At 37.7% G+C, this 23,091-nt stretch overlaps 1 protein-coding gene across 1 annotated transcript in view; it reads left to right on the forward strand.

The window, feature by feature from the left end:
• LOC127442003 (NPC intracellular cholesterol transporter 1-like) overlaps positions 1-21,700 on the forward strand; it is a 38,934-nt gene extending 17,234 nt beyond the window's left edge. The window contains exons 10-25 of the mRNA XM_051699634.1: positions 106-206; positions 1,226-1,328; positions 1,585-1,774; positions 2,707-2,889; positions 3,594-3,708; positions 5,989-6,116; positions 8,768-8,902; positions 9,112-9,201; positions 9,370-9,560; positions 11,416-11,531; positions 11,858-11,987; positions 12,185-12,385; positions 15,963-16,194; positions 18,450-18,563; positions 18,889-19,051; positions 20,332-21,700. Coding sequence (XP_051555594.1) covers positions 106-206; positions 1,226-1,328; positions 1,585-1,774; positions 2,707-2,889; positions 3,594-3,708; positions 5,989-6,116; positions 8,768-8,902; positions 9,112-9,201; positions 9,370-9,560; positions 11,416-11,531; positions 11,858-11,987; positions 12,185-12,385; positions 15,963-16,194; positions 18,450-18,563; positions 18,889-19,051; positions 20,332-20,411 — 2,272 coding nt within the window. The 3' untranslated portion in view covers positions 20,412-21,700. The remainder of the gene's footprint in view (positions 1-105; positions 207-1,225; positions 1,329-1,584; positions 1,775-2,706; positions 2,890-3,593; positions 3,709-5,988; positions 6,117-8,767; positions 8,903-9,111; positions 9,202-9,369; positions 9,561-11,415; positions 11,532-11,857; positions 11,988-12,184; positions 12,386-15,962; positions 16,195-18,449; positions 18,564-18,888; positions 19,052-20,331) is intronic.
• The last annotated feature ends 1,391 nt before the right edge of the window (positions 21,701-23,091 follow it).

Below are 23,091 nucleotides of genomic sequence, written 5' to 3' on the forward strand. Positions count from 1 at the left end.
CTACAGCCAATAATAACCAGACAAAAACATCGGCTCTGGCCTCTTTTTCCTTTGAGTAATTCTATAAAATAATTTCAATATCATATCTTTTGCTTTTTGCCTTAGTTCTCCCACGGCCCTGGATGATACAAGCACTTTACATGACCCCTGCATGGGTACATATGGAGGGCCAGTTTTCCCCTGGCTAGCTCTTGGGGGATATGAAGGTGAGTTTGAATCAAACTTAGACCTGCCCCAACAACATTACTCAACCAATGCCATGAGTTGGGGGCGAGACTATCTCTTTGTTTGACCAACGGCAGACAGGGACGTATTCAGAAAGCTGTTTTGAAAACAAAGTTTATTTTTGCGCTAGTGTCGCAGAAATTACATACTTTAACTTTGTAATTTCAAGCAGAATTCTATTATTCTGATTGGATCGTTATTTCCTTTTAAAGCTGCACACAACCGGCAAAGTTTAAAATTCCTGTTTTAGCGCAGCTGTTGATTGACACGTGATTTGGCGGTGCTTCACTGCTGTTCAAACGGATGAGTGTTTACACTATGAGCCCAATGTAGTCACATGCATTTTCCGAATGTGGTTAAAGAGGACAAATCTAACATCATTTATACCTGTCTTTAGTGTCGTCACGTTTTAAATGGATCGCCCAAATCGCATATTAATACCAGGTGTAAATGGAGGCCCTAGAAAGGACTTTACTTATCATATTTTGTCAAGACAGAAAGAGAGTTTAAGAAACTTGCTATAAGTTTTCGTATCCTCTTCAACTCTGCGGATCCACCAGTGGGTTCAAAAGGGGGTGCTATGTCGCGAAAATAGTTTACGCTTAAAATGTTCAAGTCCCCAAATACATAAGTCAGCCAAGTGTGGTATCATCTGAAAGCTTGGTATCTGAGCTTTTTATAGATACCCATAACTTCTGCATTTATGTTACATAAAATAACAAAATAAGGCCTGAAAAAATTTGCGTCGCAAATCAGCGCCACCTAGAGTTCATGAAAAAATTAGACCAATATTTGCCAGTATGTGTAAATGGTGAACTTTTACATTTGAATGTGAAAAATTGCAGACGGCAGCCCAAAAATGCCCCAGAGTTGAAGAGGTTCATTTTAATTTGTATGCGTGTCTGTTTTGAGGTTGATTTTCTATCGTAACCCTGAAATATTATAAACGTTTCTTTGTGTTTTTTTTTTTTTTGTTTTTTTTGTCCTCTTTCAAATACAGGCACTGCCTACAATAATGCCACTGCACTAGTGATCACCTTTCCTGTCAACAACTACCTGAATGACACAGACAAATTAGGAAAAGCCTTGGCATGGGAAAAAGAGTAAGATTTTTAAATACTTTGATTACTATTGCTTCTTTTACACCCTTGTAGTTGAACACCTACTGTAAGTTCTATTATAAAACGTACTGTTCCGATCCTGGATGCTAGCTGGTCAATAGGCGTTCTTTTATTTGCTTAACAAATGTGAATTGATAAATGTGAATAAAGATGCGTAAGCAATGTATATACTACAAATAAACTGTCTGGAATGGAATGTTATTACGAAAGTGATGTCATCTAAACCACATCTCCGCAGATTCATCAAGTTTGTGAAGAACTACGACAACCCCAACCTAACCATATCATTCAGCTCAGAGCGCAGCATCGAGGATGAGATCGACCGCGAGAGCAACAGTGATATCAACACCATTGTGGTCAGCTACATCATCATGTTTGTGTACATCTCACTGGCTCTGGGCCACATTCAGAGTTGTCGGACACTGCTGGTAAGACCCTGTCGGCTCTTCATATCTCGCCTGGCCTTAATTCTTAAATTGATTTAAGTTTGTTTGTTTGTTTGGGAAAGATGCAAAATAGAATGAGTGCTGATCTTTAGTAACACATACAAATGGATGCACCACAAACTCTGACAATGAACAGATATTAATAGAAATGCTAAAAACCTTTATACTTCCCCTAGCAAAAGCTGTACCACAAATCACACATTGTGGCCACGTTAATTTGTACTCAAGGTACTTTCTGTTGTTTTCTTTTTACTTTGTTTACTTTTTCTTTTAGTTATTTTTTGTTTTATTTTTTACATGTTTTGAAACAGGAAGCTGTAGCAAAACATATCAAAGAGCATATATATATTTATATATATATAATGTGTGTGTGTGTATATATATATATATATATATATAAAACCTTTAGTTTACATCACAGCCCTGCAAAGCCATGATTTGCTACTTGCAGTGGGAGGCAGGTGGTATTCATAATTTAGATAGAGGGGATATTCTCATTCTAAAAAGCATTGTATTGGACAAAAATGTATACGACCCTGCATACAAGAGTCATTAGTCATAATTTCTGGTACATTTTCCTGAAAGAAAAAGACAAGAAATTATGTAAAATGTATTTAAATACACTAGCATATTGACCTACTAGCCTCAAAGCTAATAGACATGGACTAAAAGATTTCATGGGGTCTAAATGTAATTAAATGTATTTTTTGTAATACAAACATGGCTTTAATAATCTTCAGTAGTTTCCCTTGATTGGGTAACTGGGAGGTGCTGCCAATAGACAAACAATTTTGTGCGTTTATTTTTCTTTTTTTATTGTATATATTTAACACCCTTATATATTAAACAATAATAACACCATTCTCATGACCCCTGTTTCATTTCTACTTTGTGTGTGTGTACGTGTACTAAAGGTGGACTCCAAGATCTCTTTGGGTATTGCTGGCATTTTGATTGTTTTGAGCTCGGTGGCCTGTTCACTGGGGATCTTTAGCTACATCGGCATCCCCCTCACACTTATTGTCATTGAGGTCATTCCCTTCCTTGTGCTGGCCGTGGGAGTGGACAACATCTTCATCATCGTGCAGACCTACCAGGTGTGTGGTGATGTGTTTACATATTATGTTAATGTCCTGAGAGTAGATTTATCTCAAATATAACACTGAGAGATGGGGGGCCTGGGTAGATCAGTGGTAAAGATGCTGGCTACCACCCTTGGAGTTCGCTAGTTCGAATTCCAGGGTGTGCTGAGTGACTCCAGCCAGGTCCCCTAAGCAATCAAATTGGCCCTGTTGCTAGGGAGGGTAGAGTCACATGGGGTAACCTCCTCGTGGTCACCATAATGTGGTTCGTTCTCGGTGGGGCGCATGGTGAGTTGAGCATGGATGCCGCAGTGGATGGCGTGAAGCCTCCACACATGCTATGTCTCCGTGGCAATGCACTCAACAAGCCTATCAAATGTGATAAGATGCATGGGTTGACGGTCTCAGACGCGGAGGCAGCTGGGATTCGTTCTCCACCACCTGGACTGAGGCGAATCACTACGTGACCATGAGGACTTAAAAGCACATTGGGAATTGGGCATTCCAAATTGGGAGAAAAAGGGAGAAAATCCACACACAAAAAAAAAACACTCTGAGAGATGTGTTGTGATTGTTTGTTGCTGTCAGCTGACTTTGTCACTCTGTACAGCTCAGACAAGCACCTTTGTAGTTCTGTTTTTCCATTTGAGAAAGATTGGTTTCACTTAGGTGTTTTTAAGCTTGTTGTGAGGCATGATGGTGTTGTTTTATGTGTGCAGAGAGATGAGCGAATGCCTGAGGAGGAACTTCATCAGCAGATTGGTCGTATTCTCGGAGATGTGGCTCCCAGCATGTTTCTCTCTTCATTCTCAGAGACTGTGGCTTTCTTTTTAGGTAAATGAACCAAAAATGCATGAAAACTGGTTCATAATAAGCACACAAACTTGCCTTTGAACATGACCCTTGACTGTTTTCTGTTCTCTTTCTGTTAAAAGCACATGCTATAGCCAGTCATCTGGAAATCCCATTGAAAAAATTTTGTGTCTTGAAATGTGTCCTAAAATAGCTGCCTAAGAGTATCAGATTTCCTCATAGCTCTATTACTCATTATTTCTCAACTTCTCATGTGGTTACTGTCCGAAATTAGACTTTGAATCATCATCATCAGTAATTACGTACAGTTGCCACAAAAATATTTGGGCGCTTAAGCCACTCTTAAAAATGTAGGAATGTCATCGCTTTAGCACAATATCAAACCAAGTGGCAGACAAATAATGCTAGACCTTTTCTCTGAGCTAATGTCTTTAACATTTTCTTAACCATTTTTCCAATGACTTTTACTCAACTGGCCTCGAGTTGATTTTTATTATGTTAGTTATGCTACGACCCGTCTAAGGTGAGGCTGCAACATAAAGCTTAAACACAAAATGTCTTTTAAACCAGACAGAAACGTAAACTCTTTACCAGGTTTATTTTCAAAAGTTTGGAAGCACAGATCTCTTCAGGAGGAAACAAGGCCAAAATAAACAAAAAGATAAACTAACTAAACCAACCTGGTCTCATAGAACGAATGTTACTCTATATACATTTTTGCAAACCTGACATGTACGTGCCGCTTTCTACATTTCGCTGCAGTTTCCTGGTGAAATTAACACTAGAGGCACTACAACAACAGTGTGACTTAATTGTTGTTACACAAATCACGAGGTCAGTTGCTGATTTTGATTTTATAAAAACGTATTTTTCACCCCCTGCTATGTTATGATGTCAAAACACTTTAACACATGATTTGAAAAACGACACATTTTAACACTTGTATTACAGACCCACCTACATATACACACTTATTCCTATATCATTAGCTCACTTGGTAGCTCACGTGAGAGAGCGTTGGACTTTGAGCTTGACAGCCACGGTTTGAAACCAGCCAAAGACGCACGAAAGTGTAACCGACATAGAAGCGACACAAAATGATGTGGATGCCTTAGTTAATGTGTGTTTTCTATCTTTGAATTTGCATTTTAAAACACTATTGGTTAGGAGTAGGTGTTGGTTAAGGGTAAGGATGTCTGTTTTGTTAAACTCTCATTTATCTTTCTGGACACTATTGGTTAGGTTTAGGGTACAGTTTTAGGTTAGGGAGGTACATTTTACTTATTAAAACCTCCATCTAAAATTCACCTTAACCTCGTCTGATCACAACCTCATTTTGCTTGTTTTTAGCGCCCCGCCCCCGTTGGACATTTCACTTTAAAACTGCAGCCAAACGTGTAATGAAGCACATCATTTCAGTTTTGCAAAATGTTGCAATGCTCATGTAAATTTCATGAGACCAGGCTGAACTAAACCCAATCCCAAAAGTTATTAACTAACCTATAAAGAGAGAACAAAAGAAAAACAATTTCTTACCTTACTCCCTGTCTAACCAAAAACCGAGGAAAATGTTGGTAACAAAAATGGCACTCCCTCCCTGCAGCTTCCCAAATTAAAGTTGTGACTGTAATATTAACAAATATACAATTTAAAGTTGTATGAGAAAAAAATTAATAAAGAAAACCAAATGACAAAATAACAACAAACTCCAAGGTTTACAATAAGCTCACTAACTTTTAACAAATTCAACAATAGCAACTCTTCAACAACAATTTGGGTTTTTACAACAACTTGGGCTTAACAACAAGAAAGGGACACTTCCCTACACACGAACAGCCCTCAACTAATACCCAAACAACAACTCAGACAGCAACAGGTTTACAACAACTTTGGGTGTCAACAGCAACTGGGTTTACAACAAGCTTACAACAATTCGAGAATACTTACCCTGAATTGAATTTTTTTTAAGTCCGTTTTCCTCAACTTCACACAGGTGTCCTAGCAGTGTAACCACAGATGTCGTTTATCACAATACTTTGAATACGTTTTGTCTAAATTTTGAACGGTACGTCCATTTATTTATATTTTTAAAACATCGCAAACTTCTTTTTGTGAAATGTTTTGCATGAAAACATTTTCATGTGTGTCGGTGTGCCTTTCCTTGAAATAAATGGCACTTGGTTTGATATTTTGCTATCATACAATTTTAGGTGTCTACGGTATTTAGATCATTTGATTCTCATTTATTTTTCTAGATGGCTTGATTTAAAATTTACATGCTGTTTTTTCATCTGTCTCTAGGTGCTCTGTCCACCATGCCTGCAGTGAGGACATTCTCTCTTTTCGCTGGTCTGGCCGTCTTCATTGACTTCCTCCTGCAGATCAGCTGCTTTGTGTCTCTGCTGGGACTAGACATTAAGAGGCAAGAGGTGAGGGCGTCAAACTTCACATCAGTAGTTACTGTGGGAATACTGATAATTAAGCCCAAAGTATACTTAGTTTTTGACGCGAACGCTAGGCATATGCATACAGCGAAGTCAATTTCGGCAAGCACTGTACGTGTGCGGCCCGACTTTTCCAAGTGTATTCATCTGCATCCCGCAAGATGACAATGAACAGCCGCTACACAACACTCCCACTCCAAGAAACGCCCCCTTGGATAACAAAGTGATTTTATTGACTGAAAATGTTTTAAATCCTATGCAATTGGTGTATGATTCATGTTGTCTTAACTTTGTATATTTGACAAAGGCTAACTTATAAATTGTTAAATATCATATTATTAAACTGAAAATATAAATGGTAAAATTAAACATTTCTCTCTTGTTTTCTCAAGGTTAGCTTACAAGTTAACTGGTTAGCCTATTAGCATATGGTGCATTCAAGTCATGTCGAAATGATCGTATTTACGTGTTGAGCGCACATGAATGCCACCAAAAAGTCGTAATTACGAGTGTGGAAACTCTGGATTTTCTTTTAGCCCCGACTTTCCGAGTTGGGGGCGTGTCAATTTAAGAATCATGGCGGAATCCAATTGTTATTGGTAGTAACTTGTTTACCAGTTTTTGCTTGTGGATTTTGACAGTACAGTTCAGTTAACGATAAAGCTTGCCAGAAAATAAGACACATTTTCGTGGTTTATGCAGCGACAGGCTTGTGCAATAAAACTACATTTCCCATCATTATGATTGGCCGCACGAGAATAATAAAATGGATAAAGCATTAATTAATTACACACCCAAGGTGTGGCTTTCACTTCATTTTGTTGCATTGGTGCTAAAAAAAAACGTCCTGTCTTTGCCAGTTTGAGAAAAGGAGAGAAAGAAATATAAAACTGCAAAACAGGTCCGACGCAAATCACATTGTATTTACGATCTCCGACCTTGTAAAGCCCCGTTCACACCGCCAGCGACATCGCGCAAGACAGCAACCCCATCCCACCCCATTCATTTCAATGAGAGCACAGCGACTTCCGGTGACATGAGCTGTCGCGACCATTGGCGACAGAGATCGCCGTGTAGTGCAACAAGACAAGTTGAGAAAATTTCAACTTTATGCAAATGACGAGCGACAATCGCGAGCGACTACCAGTGAGAGTGAAGACAGAGGAGCTTACGTCATACGTCTTCAGGCAGAGTGAATGTGAGATATTGGTTTCGACTCGAGTGCAGGCAAGACTGAGAAGTTAAAAGTTTCTGTGAGCGATTTCACTGTTCTATATCATTTGTCTGTAACCACATACATAGATATGGCCTAATAAAATGATGTGTGGAAAACAGTGTCAGTATTTTGAGTGAGTTTGATTCATATATTGATATAACATTCGTCTGGTTTAATGATATGATGCATTAAGCACTGCTGCAGATTATATAAAACACTCTTCCCTGCAGAATGTGCATTTTTAGAGACAAAAGAACTGATTCCTTGTCAAATTAGAATCATATCATTTCAAATGCTACTATGGCCAGTTGTGCAGTCCACCAATAATGTTAGAGCGCCGGCAGCAGTAGGAATGCCCACCAGTGACACAGATTGCAAAGTCTAGCGACATGCCGCCCGCGGTGTGAACGGGGCTTAAGTACGAACTTCCCAGGAGGACTTGAATGCACCATTAGTGGTATAGATCCTCCTCTTCATTTTCATCACATTTCTCCTCACTTTCGCCACCTAGTGGGACGGCTGTATGATTGTATTTAAAATAAATTTTAAGTTGCTGTATTTATTTTTATCATTTTACCAGCTTTTTATTTTTTAATCTTTGTGGTTAGGGGTAGGGACAGGTGTAGATGTAGGGTTGCTTCAGGACTCCATAAACACAACAAATACAGTGTATGAATGTGACATTCCGTTGTTGCAAGACTTCCGGCATTTCGCTGGTTATTTGAAGGAGGCGTAACTTGTAGTGGGCGTGTTTTGTAGTAATCTTGCAGGACACAGACAGACCTCTCTCGATTATTCTAACAGCACATACTCAGTATGCGCAAGCGCCTGGAATTATTTGCACTAATTAGTGGGTCCACAAGGTGGCAACAATCACCGTTGGGCCTTTGCTTTCATGTGGAAGTTCAAGAAGACAACATAAAAACACCAGTGAACAACATGAGTCAAAAGTGGAAACTATAATGGATGTGCACATCAAAGAGCACGTGTGTGAGGATGTCAGGATATGCCAGCATTTCTATAACTCAAGACTGAAAGACTATAAAGACATCTTTATGGGTCTAAACTCTTGAGTATCTTATAGCAGTCATAGTGCGCGTGTGTCAAATGGAGTACTATGAAAGGCTAGAGACATTCGACTGTACACGTGCGCTGTTGTAGATGTAAAAACTGAAGGATACTTAGAGGATCAGAAAAGAGATGTGAAACAATGAAATACATTTGATAAAATGTCAAATGCAGCATCTGTTTTTAAAGTAGTGTGATCACATTTTTAAAGATTTTAGACTATGATGAGTGAGTACTCGCTATTTTATGAAATATAGATATGTTCCTAAAAGATTAATATGAGCATAAATAAGTCTTGACAATGATTTGAGATGCAGTAGATATGTAATTTATCATGTTAATTTTCCCCCAGTCAAATCGTGTGGATATATTGTGCTGCGTGAAGTTGCCAGAGGGACAGCAAACACAATCTGATGGATGTCTGTTCCACTTCTTTAAGAAAATATATGCTCCTTTTGTCTTGAAGGATTGGGTGCGCCCCCTAGTGGTAAGTATCAATGCACTGGCAAGAAAAACAGAGTTAGATTACAGTTGAACTGTGTAGAAAATGCTGTAAAAGGCATAATTTTACTTTGTTTATTCTCAGACAGAAAAGTGGTAGAGCATATTCATTATATACTCGTATGCTCATTAATGCTGAGCCATTATATTATTTTAAATTATATAATATTATATTGATTCTCTTTTCATCTGTAGGTTGCTGTGTTTGTGGGCATGCTCTCTTTTAGTATAGCCGTCATTAACAAAGTGGAGATTGGACTTGACCAGACCCTGTCCATGCCTGATGTATGTTTAAGTACCTGTCACGTTTTGAATTGCACACACCATTGGCCAATACTCGCATTAATTACCTCTTAGGAGACTAAAAGGGGCCATTGTGAACATAAATGAGTGCACAGTGTAAAGGAAACTTTGTACTAGGTAAATAAGACGTATTTGTTCTCTCTGTCATAGGACTCATATGTGCTGAATTACTTTGGGAACCTGAGTGAGTACCTGCACACGGGGCCACCAGTGTATTTTGTGGTAGAAGACGGACATGACTATAAAACAACTGAGGGTCAGAACGCAGTATGTGGCGGAGTGGGCTGCAACAACAACTCTCTCGTCCAGCAAATTTATACCGCCTCACTCTTGAGTAACTAGTAAGTTGAACGTAACTTTTTGCCGTCTTTTTGTCATTGTCATTGAATAAAGTCTCTTAATACTTTTTCTGTGGGGGCCTGGGTAGCTCAGCAAGTAAAGACACTGACTACCACCCCTGGAATCGCAAGTTAGAATCCAGGGTGTGCTGAGTGACTCCAGCCAGGCTTCCTAAGCAACCAATTGGCCCAGTTGCTAGGGTGGATAGAGTCACATGGGGTAACCTCCTCGTGGTCGCTATAACGTGTGGTTCTTGCTCTCGGTGGGGGGCGCATGGTGAGTTGTGCGTGGATGCCGCGGAGAATAGCGTGAAGCCTCCACACACGCTATGTCTCCGCAGTAACGCGCTCAACAAGCCAACATGATAAGATGCGCGGATTGACGGTCTCAGACGTGGAGGCAACTGAGATTCGTCCTCCGCCACCACGAAGACCTAGAGCGCATTGGGAATTGGGCATTCCAAATTGGGGAGAAAATTTGAATCATATCTTCAGTTGTCTTCAGTCAGTTGTTGATCATAATAATAATAAAATAAATAAACAATGAATTCTAGTCATGCATAGCACAAATTAAATAAAGCCATTCTAGTTTCTCTCATTAACATGCGCTCATCTACAGATGCTCTTTACAGAAATGCCAGTTTTCTTAAAGAGACAGTGCCGGTTTTTAACATGTTCAACAAATCAAATTTAGTACTTGCAAAAAGGTGTACATGATGCAGTTGAACAATAAATATGTAACAAAATATAATGTATGCAATATAATATCATATTTATTGATTGAATACATGGGTTTGTTCTTTTTTAAATAGCTACAATTTGACCAGAATGATGAAAAACGCATAAAATATCATTAGTAAAATTAATACTTAATGTACATAGTTAGAAGGTCCCCTGTAGAATTAACAGAATTTCTTTCACATGTAGGCAAAAAGGGACATTATAACCAAAATATACCCCTATGAATCGAATCGAGAGCTTGTGAATCTGAATTGAATCGGGAAATCTGCATCAATACCCAGCCCTACTAACATCTACTGCGGAATTGCTTTCCGCGAACTTTCATGTCGACCAACCCCTTCCAACTCGACTTGGATTATCATCTACAATAGAGATCAACCGATATTGTTTTTTAAAGACCGATAAGATAATGTTTGTGTCTAAGTGTCCAATAACCGATATGCATAACTGATTTTTAATTGTTTTATTTCTGCTTTAAAGCACAATAACTACTTGATCATTTATCTTCTGAAGGTGAATAGCCTGCCGTACAATATTAATATTAGGCACAGTCTACAAAGAATTAATTGAAGTTTATTAAGTTTAGTAGTTTAAGTTGCAATATACACTTGCTCAAAGCCCTTCACTTAATTCATTTTTAAAATTTCAAGTCTTCTGTGTTTAACTTTATAGGGAAACCTGATTAATAAAGAACAGATAACCGATTAAGTTGAAAAGTGTAAATATCAGTTAAAAAATATCCATTAAACCGATTATCAGTTTATTTCTAATCTAGAATTCTCTAGAGTTTCTCACTGGTAAATATGACATGCGCACGGATCTTGTAATTACGATATTTCCAACTTCACTTGAAGGCCACAATTATTATAAAGAGTCTTTTTTTTTAATGTCTTGACCTCAGCAGTCCTGTGAAAAATCGCTGTGTCGCAGCTGTTCAAAGTAGTGCATGAAAAAATATTCATACTCAGCGCAGATAGATGCAAGATTGGATCCTGTTTGAATGCCCCTTAACAGCATCTGGATTAATAGTGACTGTTTGATCAGTAACTGCTTTTACAGTTTTCTAGTTTGACATCTATCAGATCAATGTAGCGACTCTTTTGTGTCATAATTTCAGCACTAGGATCAGTAACGTTCCTTCGTCGTGGCTGGATGACTACTTTGACTGGGTGAAGCCACAATCATCATGCTGCAGATATTATAACGCCACAGGATCTTTTTGCAATGCTTCAGGTAAACCATTAGCCAGTAGATCAACAGAGCCCTGACCTCCACTGCTTCAGAATGGTCACTGTGGGAACTTTATGCAGGGCAGTCCTTGTTAGTTATTGAATTTTAACATGAGCCATTTTTCCATGGTACAGTTCACACTGTTCTTGTTCTGGGGCCTTTGAACTCTATGATAACATTTCGATGGTGAAACGTTTTATGCAGTCTCTATGACATGAGTTTAAACATGTCTTCTCGTCATTGGAATTAATCAGTCAAAAGGTGTGGGAACCCTAGTATTTTGATTGTCTTATCTTTTGAATGAATTTGATGTTCCTCTTCTCCATCAGTGGTGGATAAGACCTGTGTTCACTGCAGACCTATGACTTCAAGTGGGAAACAGAGGCCTAATGGAACCGATTTCATGCGCTTCCTCCCCATGTTTCTTTCAGACAACCCAAATATCAAGTGTGGAAAAGGGTAAGATTTCAACCCATTGATGAGCTTTGTCTGATGCATAAGCAACCAACCACCAACTTTTTGGCCAAATTAAGCTTTAAAGTGTATCAGATATTAATGACATATTATTTACAAGAAAACTATGGGTACATTTGGCACCAATTACAAAATCAATAACTCATAATATAGTAACTAATAACACCTTTTTTCCTGCGCAGTGGTCACGCTGCATACAGCACTGCTGTGGATCTCAAAGAGAACAATACTGATGTTGGGGCCACCTACTTCATGAGCTATCACACCATCTTAAAAACCTCTTCTGACTACATTGATGCCATGAAGATGGCACGAGAGCTCACTGACAACATCACACAGGCAATGAAGCCGCAGGACAAGAGTTACCGTGTCTTCCCTTACAGGTAAACGCAACTTGCCCTTTAATGTGTTTGGAGATTATTCCATTCAAAAATGTAATTTACTCACCCTCATGTTGTTCCAAACTCATATGACTTTCTTTCTTCCATGGAAAACATAATGAGATGGTAGGCAGCATGTTGGCCTCAATCAACATTCACTTTCATCTTTTTCCAGAAAATTAAAGTGAATGGTGACTGAGGATTTCAGTCAAAAATAATCTGCCTAACATCTCCTTTTGGGTTCCACAGACAAAAGTACAGGTTTGGAACAACATAAGGGTGAGTAAATGATGGAAGAATTTTCCCTTTAAGTTTTAGTGAAGCTCTGTACGAAATAAGGTTCCCTACTTGTTCCTCGACTTGGCTTAATGCATGCAGAGAAATATGATTTTTATTTTATTTTTTTTTATTTTTTTTTTTAAATCACATGCAAAGTTCAGCAAAGCAAAGGTCATCCTGACCCAGACATAAGACACTCCTAATGCAAATAAGCATGTCCTAGCAAGGGCCAGCTGTGTAGGGCAGCCCTCTTTTCCTCTCCCACTGTATGGTGTAGATTAACTGGGCCAAAAGTCTCTTAGCAACCCTCATATCCCACTGACTCTAAACAGCCAAAAAGCTACATGAAGTTATGCATGTTTTTACACTGATTATATTTAATAAGCCGACAGTGGGTGTGGTCATGTAAATGGATTAAACGGTTTTCTTTTATCGATGTCATATGAATTGTCATATTTCTTGTCATATTTCTTAAGGTGCATGTGTGCATGAAGTGATTTTTACATATTTAACTTCAAATATATTAATCAAATAATGAAATAGGGATATACAGTGCATTCAGGAAGTATTCAGACCCTTTACTTTTTTCACATTTTGTTATGTTGCAGCTTTATGCTAAAATGCTTGAAATTATTAAAAAAAAAATTTCACATCAATCTACACTCTATATCCCATTATGACAAAGAAAAAACCAGAATTTTTATAACTTTCACATTTATTAAAAAGAAAAAACTGAAATATCACATTGACATAAGTATTCAGACCCTTTGCTATGACACTTGAAATTGTGCTCAGGTGCATCCCATTTCTCTGGATCATCTTTAAGATGTTTCTACACGTTGATTTGAAGTCCACCTGTGGCAAATTCAACTGATTGTACATGATTTGTAAAGGCACACACCTGTCTATATAAGGTCTCACAGCTGAAAATGCATATCAGAGCAAAAACCAAGCCATGAGATCAGTTGAACTGCCTGCAGAGCTCAGAGACAGGATTGTGTCGAGGCACAGTTCTGGGGAAGGCTACAAAAAAAAAATTGGCTGCATTGAAGGTTCCTAAGAGCACAGTGGCCTCCATAATTCTTAAATGGAAGAAGTTTGGAACAACCAGGACTCTTCCTAGAGCTGGTTGACTGGCCAAACTGAGCAATCAGGGGAGAAGGGCCTTGGTAAGAGAGGTGACCAAGAACCCGATGGTCACTCTGGTTGAGCTCCAGAGCTCATGTGTGGAGATGGGAGAAACTTGCAGAAGCACAACCATCACTGCAACACTCCACCGATCTGGGCTTTATGTCAGAGTGTCCGGACGGAAGCCTCTCCTCAGTGCAAGACACACAAAAAGCACCTAAATGACTCTCAGACTGTCAAGAAACAAGATTCTCTGGTCTGATGAAATGAACATTGAACTGTTTGGCCTCAATTCCAAGCATCATGTCTGGAGGAAACCAGGCACCACTCATCACCTGCGTAATACCATTCCAACAGTGAAGCATGGTGGTGGTAGCATCATGCTGTGGGGTGTATTTCAGCGGCAGGGACTGGAGGACTGGTCAGGGTTAAAGGAAAGCTGAATGCAGCAAAATACAGAGATACCCTTAATAAAAACCTGGTCTAGAGCACTCAGAAACTCAGACTGGGCCGAAGGTTCACCTTCCAACAGGACAATGACCCTAAGCACACAGCCAAGACAACACAAGTGTGAATGTCCTTGAGTGGCCCAGCCAGAGCCTGGACTTGAACCCAATCGAACATCTCTGGAGAGACCTGAATGTGGCTGTCCATCAATGGTTACCATCCAACTTGACAGAGCATAAGAGGATCTGCAGAGAAGAATGGCAGAAAATCCCCAAATACAGGTGTGCAAAGATTGTCGCATCATACCCAAAAAGACTTGAGGCTGTAATCGCTGCCAAATGTTCTTCAACTAAGTACTGAGTTAAGGGTCTGAATACTTATGTCAATGTGAAATTTCAGTTTTTTCTTTTTAATAAAATTGTGAAGTTATCAAAAATCGTTTTTTTTTTTTTTTTTTTTGCTTTGTTATTATGGGGTATGGATTGTAGATTGATTAAAGCATTTTAGCATAAGACTGCAACATAACAAAATGTGGAAAAAATGAAGGGGTCTGAATACTTTCTGAATGCACTGTATGATTTACTTTTAAGGCTTTAAAACTTCTGAATGACATGAACAATAATGTTTAAATGTTTAATGTTAAATATAAAAATATTTCTAAATACTGAAAATAATAAAATAAATCTATAAAAGAATGTATTTTATAAATTATATTATGCAATAGTAAAATATTTCTGTCCTAATTTCTTCACTTTCACTTGTTATTTTAATGCTCTGATTAAACCCACAAGCCCTTATTTGTCATGAAGCAAAACCTTTGAGATTTTGTTTCATCATTTTATCACTCCACAGAAATCGAGTAAGCATGTGTCTCATCTGTTACTGTGTCATTAACGCTACATATATGAACCCATTATGACCAGGAATATTTGCCATTACACAATTGTTTAAAGTAAAGCTGGAGCGCTTTGCTTTCACTACCAAAGTTTATATTTGTTTGTTTATATCTTTGCCGGAGTTTGGTGCAAACCTCTGCTGACGGTGCGCACATCAGAGCCCTTCACATGCTCTTCAGGACAGGAGCTGCTTTAGTTGACATCCACGTTGCGGCTCAGTGATTTTCTGAGTTCAGCTGAATGACACACAAACATGCCGTTGATGGTATTTATATATTCACTTAAAACTCCCTTATTTGGACATTAAAATGTGAATGGGATTTGAAGTGGACCATAATCATTTGAGATAACCGCAGTTAGATCAAATAACCGCGATCAGAGGATTATTTAATAATCGAGACAGGCCTAGTTATGCACATTTCTCTTCATGGTTTGACGTCAAAAGCAGACCATAACTTGATTATTTCAAATCTCATGTAAACGTGGTTTTCTTGCTTTGTCGGATTTTTATTTTTTTTAAAGCAGATTTTTGGGAGCTATGGGTGTATTGGTGTGCATGGAAACATGCTCATTGTTTCATCAAACTCTCATTTAGGTCACACTCCATTGTGGTATGGCATGCCCACTTTTCACAATCCAATCAATTCCTGGTTTATAAAATCAAGCCCTGCCATTCTTTTTTTTTTTTCTATAACTGAATATCCAGTTTCAGTCAGAAAGACGTCAAATTGCATAAGTGAAATGGGATTTCAGCTAGACTTTGAAGAAGTAAAAATTGTCCTCTCTCTGACCCTATCATTCTGTTTTTTTTTTTTTTCCCCCATGTACAGTATATTCTACGTCTTCTATGAACAGTATCTCACCATCATCTATGACACTGCCTTCAACCTGGGTATGTCGCTGGTGGCCATCTTTGTGGTGTCTGCAGTGCTTCTGGGCTTTGAGCTGTGGTCAGCAGTGCTCGTGACCTTCACCATCGCTATGATCCTTATCAACATGTTTGGAGTTATGTGGCTGTGGAATATCAGCCTCAACGCTGTCTCATTAGTCAACCTTGTAATGGTCAGTTCAAGAACCACAGAAATGTGTGGTTTGATGTATGTTGATCAAGATATACAGACTTATACTGTGAATACTTTTTTTTATTATTATTTAATGGAATAGCTTTTGATACTGAAGCATTCAAACGGATAGTCTACCCAGAAATAAAAATTCTCTCATTTACTCACCAACATGCCATTCCAGATGTGTATGACTTTCTTTATTCTGCTGAACACAAACAAAGATATTAGAAGAATATCTCAGCTCTGTAGATCCATACAATGCAAGTGAATGGTGACCAAAACTTTGAAGCTCCAAAAAGCACATAAAGGTAGCATAACAGTAATCCATATGACTCCATTGGTTAAATCCACGCCTTCTGAAGCGATCCAATCGGTTTTTGGTCAGAACAGACCAAAATGTACGTATTTTTTCACAGTACATCTTGCCATTGAAGTGTCTAGGCACAATCACGATTTCAAGATCAATTGCACTTACAAGTCCTTGACGTATGGCGCTATAGGAAGTGTAATCAAGCTTGAAATCATGATAAGCCAAGGAGACCGCTGATGTCAAGATTTATTGTGAAAAATGAGTTGCATTTTTTTTTTTTTCACCCAAAACCAATGGGATCTCTTCTGAAGACATGGATTAAAACACAAGTTTGTGTGCTTTTTCGAAGCTTCAAGGTTTTGGTCACTATTCACCTGCATTGTATGGACCTAAAGAGCTAAAATATTCTTCTAAAAATCTTTTTTGTGTACAGCAGAAGAAAGTCATACACATCTGGGATTGAAGTACAAGATGAGAGAATTTTAATTTTTGGGTGAACTCTTTAATTCTTTCTTTAGAATAAGGGAATTTTGATTACCGGTAGGTTTAATATACACTGGTGGCCAAAAGTTTGGAATAATGTACAGATTTTGCTCTTATAGAAAGAAATTGGTACTTTTATTCACCAAAGTGGCATTCAACTGATCACAATGTATAGTCAGGACATTAATTACTATTACAATTTGAAAAAAAAAAATCAGAACTTCTTAAACTACTTCAGAGAGTTCTCATCGAAAAATCCTCCATGTGTAGCAATGACAGCTTTGCAGATCCTTGGCATTCTAGCTGTCAGTTTGTCCAGATACTCATGTGACATTTCACCCCACACTACCTGTAGCACTTGCCATAGATGTGGCTGTCTTGCTGAGCACTTCTCACGCACCTTACAGTCTAGCTGATCCTACAAAAGCTCAATGGGGTTAAGATCCATAACACTCCTTTCCAATTATCTGTTGTCCAATGTCTGTTTCTTTGCCCACTCTAACCTTTTTCTTTTTGTTTTTCTGATTCAAAAGTGGCTTTTACTTTGCAATTCTTCCCATAAGGCCTGCACCCCTGAGTCTTCTCTTTACTGTTGTACATGAAACTGGTGTTGAGCAGGTAGAATTCAATGAAGCTGTCAGCTGAGGACACGTGAGGCGTCTATTTCTCAAACTAGAGACTCTGATGTACTTATCCTCTTGTTTAGTTGTACATGTGGCCTTCCACATCTCTTTCTGTCCTTGTTAGAGTCAGTTGTCCTTTGTCATTAAAGACTGTAGTGTACACCTTTGTATGAAATCTTCAGTTTTTTGGCAATTTCAAGCATTGTAAAGCCTTCATTCCTCAAAACAATGACTGACTGATGAGTTTCTAGAGAAAGCTGTTGCTTTTTTGCCATTTTTGACCTAATATTGACCTTAAGACATGCCAGTTTATTGCATACTATGGTAACTCAAAAACAAACACAAAGACAATGTTAAGCTTCATTTAACGAACCAAATAGCTTTCAGATGTGTTTGATATAATGGCAAGTGATTTTCTAGTACCAAATTAGCAATTTAGCATGATTACTCAAGGATAAGGTCTTGGATTGATGGCTGCTGGAAATGGGGCCTGTCTAGATTTGATCAAAAATGACTTTATTTTTCAAATAGTGATGGTGCGTTTTTTTTTTTTTTTTTTTTTTTTTTTTTACATCAGTAATGTCCTGACTGTACTTTGTGATCAGTTGAATGCCACTTTGGTGAATTAAAGTACCAATATCCTTCCGAAACAGCAAAATCCGTACATTATTCCAAACCTTTGGCCACCAGTGTATATTTATTTATTTATTTATTTATTTATTTATTTTATTTTTACATTATTTGCATATTTACCAATTTTTTTGTTCTAAAAAAATCCAATGCCACCAATTTGATTTGGAGATTTTGGTGTGAAAAAGGCGACTATGTGTTTTGCAGAGTTGTGGCATATCGGTGGAGTTCTGCAGTCATATTGTGAGGGCTTTTTCTGTCAGCACCAAGAGCTCAAGAGTGGAGCGGGCAGAGGAGGCGCTGGCACACATGGGCAGCTCGGTGAGTGACATCTCCTGCACACATCTGCGAGCTTACCGACACATTTTGCTCTTGCATATGGTCTATTATGTGTTCTCAGTGCTGATTAGCAAATGAAGACATGTCAAAAATTAGTGTGTCTCATAATTTATGCTGATCATGGCATTTTATTCCAATACATACCTGGCCTGATGACTTTTGAGAAAATTAATTGATGAAAGTTTAAGGATTGTATGTATTTTGTGACCGCTGTATAAGTGCATAGAATAAACATCATATTTCTGTAGAAAACTTCCTGATGTTAGCATGATGAAGAACCTTCTGACATTTTGGTCTCTCTCCTTAGGTGTTCAGTGGCATCACCCTCACTAAATTTGGCGGGATCTTGATTCTTGCCCTCTCCAAATCCCAGATCTTCCAGATTTTCTACTTCCGCATGTATCTTGCTATAGTGCTTCTGGGAGCTGCTCATGGCCTCATTTTCCTGCCTGTGCTACTCAGTTACGCAGGTACACCACAATAATACCTTTTAAAGGGATAGTTCACCCCAAAAATGACAACTTTCATGATTAACTCAACTCTATGTTTTTCTTTCTTCTGTTGAACACAAACCAAGTTGCTCGTTTCCTTACATAAGGACCGTCAAGCTCAAAAAAATGACATAAAAGCACTTTTAGAAGTCTTCTGATGTCATGTGAAAGCTTTTTGTGAGGAACAGACCAAATTGAATACATTCAGATATGGCAGCACTATTTTGACGTTTGTGATAATCAGTTGTGTGAAAGTTTAGTTGAAACCTGAACTGGTGATGCAGACTGTTTTGAATGTCCTCATTTAATCATTTAGCTTGACATTTTTTGCGACATTGATTTTCACATTGGTGATTGTGTGAAGTCAGTGAGTTAAAGAAATATTCTGGGTTCAATACAAGTTAGGCTCAATTGACAGCATTTATGGTATAATGTTGACTACCACAAAAACTAACTTCGACTTGTCCCTCCTTTTCTTAAATTAAAAATCAAAGTTCCAGTGAGGCACTTACAATGGAAGTGAATGGGGCCAATCTGTAAACATTAAAATACTCTTTCAAAAGTATAGCCACAATACATAAACAATATTCGTGTTAATGTGATAACCTTTTCTGATCTGACCACTTGATAACCTTTTCTGTGTAAAGTTATTGGCAATTTTACAACTTTGTTGCTGTGACGAAGTAGCGTTTTAAACCCTAAAATGACTGTAAAAAGATGATTTAAACAACTTTACAGGTCAAATAATACACAAGTTTTAACAGAAAATGTATGTAAGTGCTTTTATACAATTATAAGCTTTGCAATTCTGCCAAAAATTGGCCCCATTCACTTTCATTATAAGTGCCTCACTGTTACCTCGATTTATGCTTTTTATATATCTATATATATATATATATATATATATATATATATATATATATATATATATATATATATAAAGAAAAGAAGTGGTGAGTTGAAATTAGATTTTGTGCTAATTATTATGATCACACAGATGCTGTCAATTGAGCGTAACTTGTTCTGAACCTGGAATATTCCTTAAATTAATGGGGGGAAAAAAATATTTGTCTGAGCAGTGGGTAGTGCATGTTTTGTATTCACATGGACGCAAGGTTGAGTAAGTCATGTCACAATCCTTGTCTCTCTCACTTTACTATATTTAAAGGCAAAAAAGCCCATAAATAAAACTATAAAATGGTGTTTGTTTTAACCATGAAAGAAGTCATTAAAACCTTTTTATTTCCCTTTGTTCTCAGGTCCATCTGTTAATAAAGCAAAAGTTATGGCTGCTCACAACAGGCTTGTAGGTACAGAGAGAGAGCGACTCATCTACTAACGGTTCTGTGAAGCTAAATGGCAATTGACTTTGAGAGGATACAATGGAAGCCTGTTCATTTTCACATTATATGCATAGTAATGCACACTTCAACTCACTGACCTAAATCAGGAACCCACTGAGAGTGAGAATTTCAATATGGACTCCTCTGTTTATTTTTGTCCACGGTCATTCTTTAGCCAAACCGATCTAAACTCTCAAGGACTGGCTTGGAAGATCATTTCAATATTGAAACAGTGCAGTAATTGACATGGAACAGGCTGCAGTCATTTCCTCTAGTGTGCAAAAACATCAAGTACTGTAACCACAGATTAAATTGCAGTCACTGTGGTAAACCAATCAAGAAGATAACTTTTTTTTTTTTTTTTTTTTTTGGTATGGTTGAAGTCTGAATGTGTATGAGAAATGTGACTAATAATTTTTATTTATTTGTGGGAGTCTCTTTCCTTTTTGTTGTTTTGTAAGTGTATTTCATATAATTACCGTCAAACTCACAAATAATGAAAAAAACATCAACTGAAAGCTCAACAATGAGCCACGATGGACAATCTCTTGATGATTTATTGTGATGCTACGACAACAATGATGTTACACAAACAGTTAGCAGTTTACTGCTAGCGCTACCAGAACTGTGTTGTTTTGAAGCAGTTTAACCACTTTAGTCTTAGATAATTAACAAAGTTGGGAATATGGGTTGCAACTGGGCATGAATAATAAACATGAAGTATTTTAAATGTTTACTTCAAAAGCTGTGTTATGGTGCATTAATTACCATTTAAAAGCTAAGAAAGGGAGAGCTAGCATTAATGTAGTCACCTACATGAACATGTTAGTAGTGTAGTTTGGTTGAACCACACATACTTTGGCTCAGGATTTGCCTGGTCATCTCAATTATTAACATGCACTGTAACTTTAGAGGGGCTGCTAAATGGGTTTTGTACATCCAAAAAATGTGATGAGGGTAACACTAGAATAAAACATTTTTAGATAGTGAATACATTTGAGGCATATGTATTTTTGCACACATAAAAGCATATTTTTATGGGGTCGGTTGACGATTTGTGTTATGTTGGGATTGACATGGATTGCGGATACATGATTTTTCAGAGTAATAGAAAATGGTATGGGGTTAGCAGCATGGACAGTTATCAATATGTGAAATGGGAGCCACAAGTTGTAACTTTCCTCGATGGATAACAGTGTTTGATTTGAAGATGATTTTTTGTAGTTTTATATATATATATATATAAAATAGAGATACTAATTTGTAATAAATTGAGATGTTTTTATATCTTGATTGCTGTTGAATCTTGTGTACAGCTAAGAAAGGGTGTGTGTGGATAGACAGACAGATAGATAGACAGACAGACAGACAGACATACTATATTATATGTATATTTATATACACACTCTGGAAAGTTAACAGACCACTGCAAAATTATCAGTTTCTCAGGATTTACTATTTAAAGGTATGTGTTTGAGTAAAATGAACATTTTTGTTTTATTCTATAAACTTCTGACAACAATTCTCCCAAATTCCAAATAAAAAATATATTGTCATTTAGAGCATTTATTTGCAGAAAATGACAACTGGTCAAAATAATAAAAAAGATGCAGTGTTTTCAGACCTCGAATAATGCACAGGATTTCCACTTTTCACCCAATGAATTTCCATGATTTTTCCATGACTTGAAAGATAATTTCCATGCCCAAACATTTAGTCTTCCAATCTGAAAAAGGCACTGAAATCACAATCGCAAATTTGTAAAACAAAAAAAACAAAACCAAAATATTGTTTGCTAAAAGTTCAACCGAAAACATTTAATTTTAAATTTAATCCATACAAACACATTGCATGAGTCCTAAATTGTGCGAGTATTAGCGGCACATCGTTGTCTCTAAGGGTGCTTTCAAACTTCGATTGCTTGGACTGCACCCGGGTTCATTTCCTCGCCCCTCCCCCTGTCCCCGCTGGTCTCGCATTATATTTCAGTCCGAGCCGTGTTCCATCATCAACGTGAGTACAAACGGCAGCTGTTTCCCACTGTAACTTGGCAACAACTCAAGAAGACATCAGCTTTGCTGCTATTAAAGTATTCATCTCTTTGGATTTGAAACCAAACGTCTCGGAGTGACACGTGACAAGAAATGCTGTTGGACACAAAGACATGCGCTTGAAGAAACACACTTTATTATATTTTTAAGAACAGACAAAGAAAAGCCGTCAATGCTCGTGTCTGATGTTTGTTCAGAGGCATGCAGCACGAGCCTGTCTTGTGGAACAAGTGCATGTCAAGAGTTTTCACTCTCTTTTTTTCTTTTTTTTTTTCTCTGTTTCATTCATCTGAAAACTTTGCAAGAATAATGTCATGTATGAGAATGCTGCAAATGATCTCAGATCATCTCAGGAGGTGCTGTGAGTTTAGTTCACGTTATTTCCACGGAGCAGTTCGCTCTTACGCATTGTGAACGCAACTCTGCCGGTTCAGTAATATATTTCTTTGTTTTAAAGAAACTAAGACGAAAGTGATTAAATCATAAAGTAATACAAGACACGGTCACCTTGAACCTAAAATTGAATTCTATTTTCTTTTATTTAGGCAGCATAAACTGTATTACCAAAACACAATACAAACACAAATTCGATAACACACATTTAGCAGCATTATTTTGGGAACAC

This window comes from Myxocyprinus asiaticus, chromosome 6 (genome assembly GCF_019703515.2).
Source record: "Myxocyprinus asiaticus isolate MX2 ecotype Aquarium Trade chromosome 6, UBuf_Myxa_2, whole genome shotgun sequence".
Classification (NCBI taxonomy): domain Eukaryota; kingdom Metazoa; phylum Chordata; class Actinopteri; order Cypriniformes; family Catostomidae; genus Myxocyprinus; species Myxocyprinus asiaticus.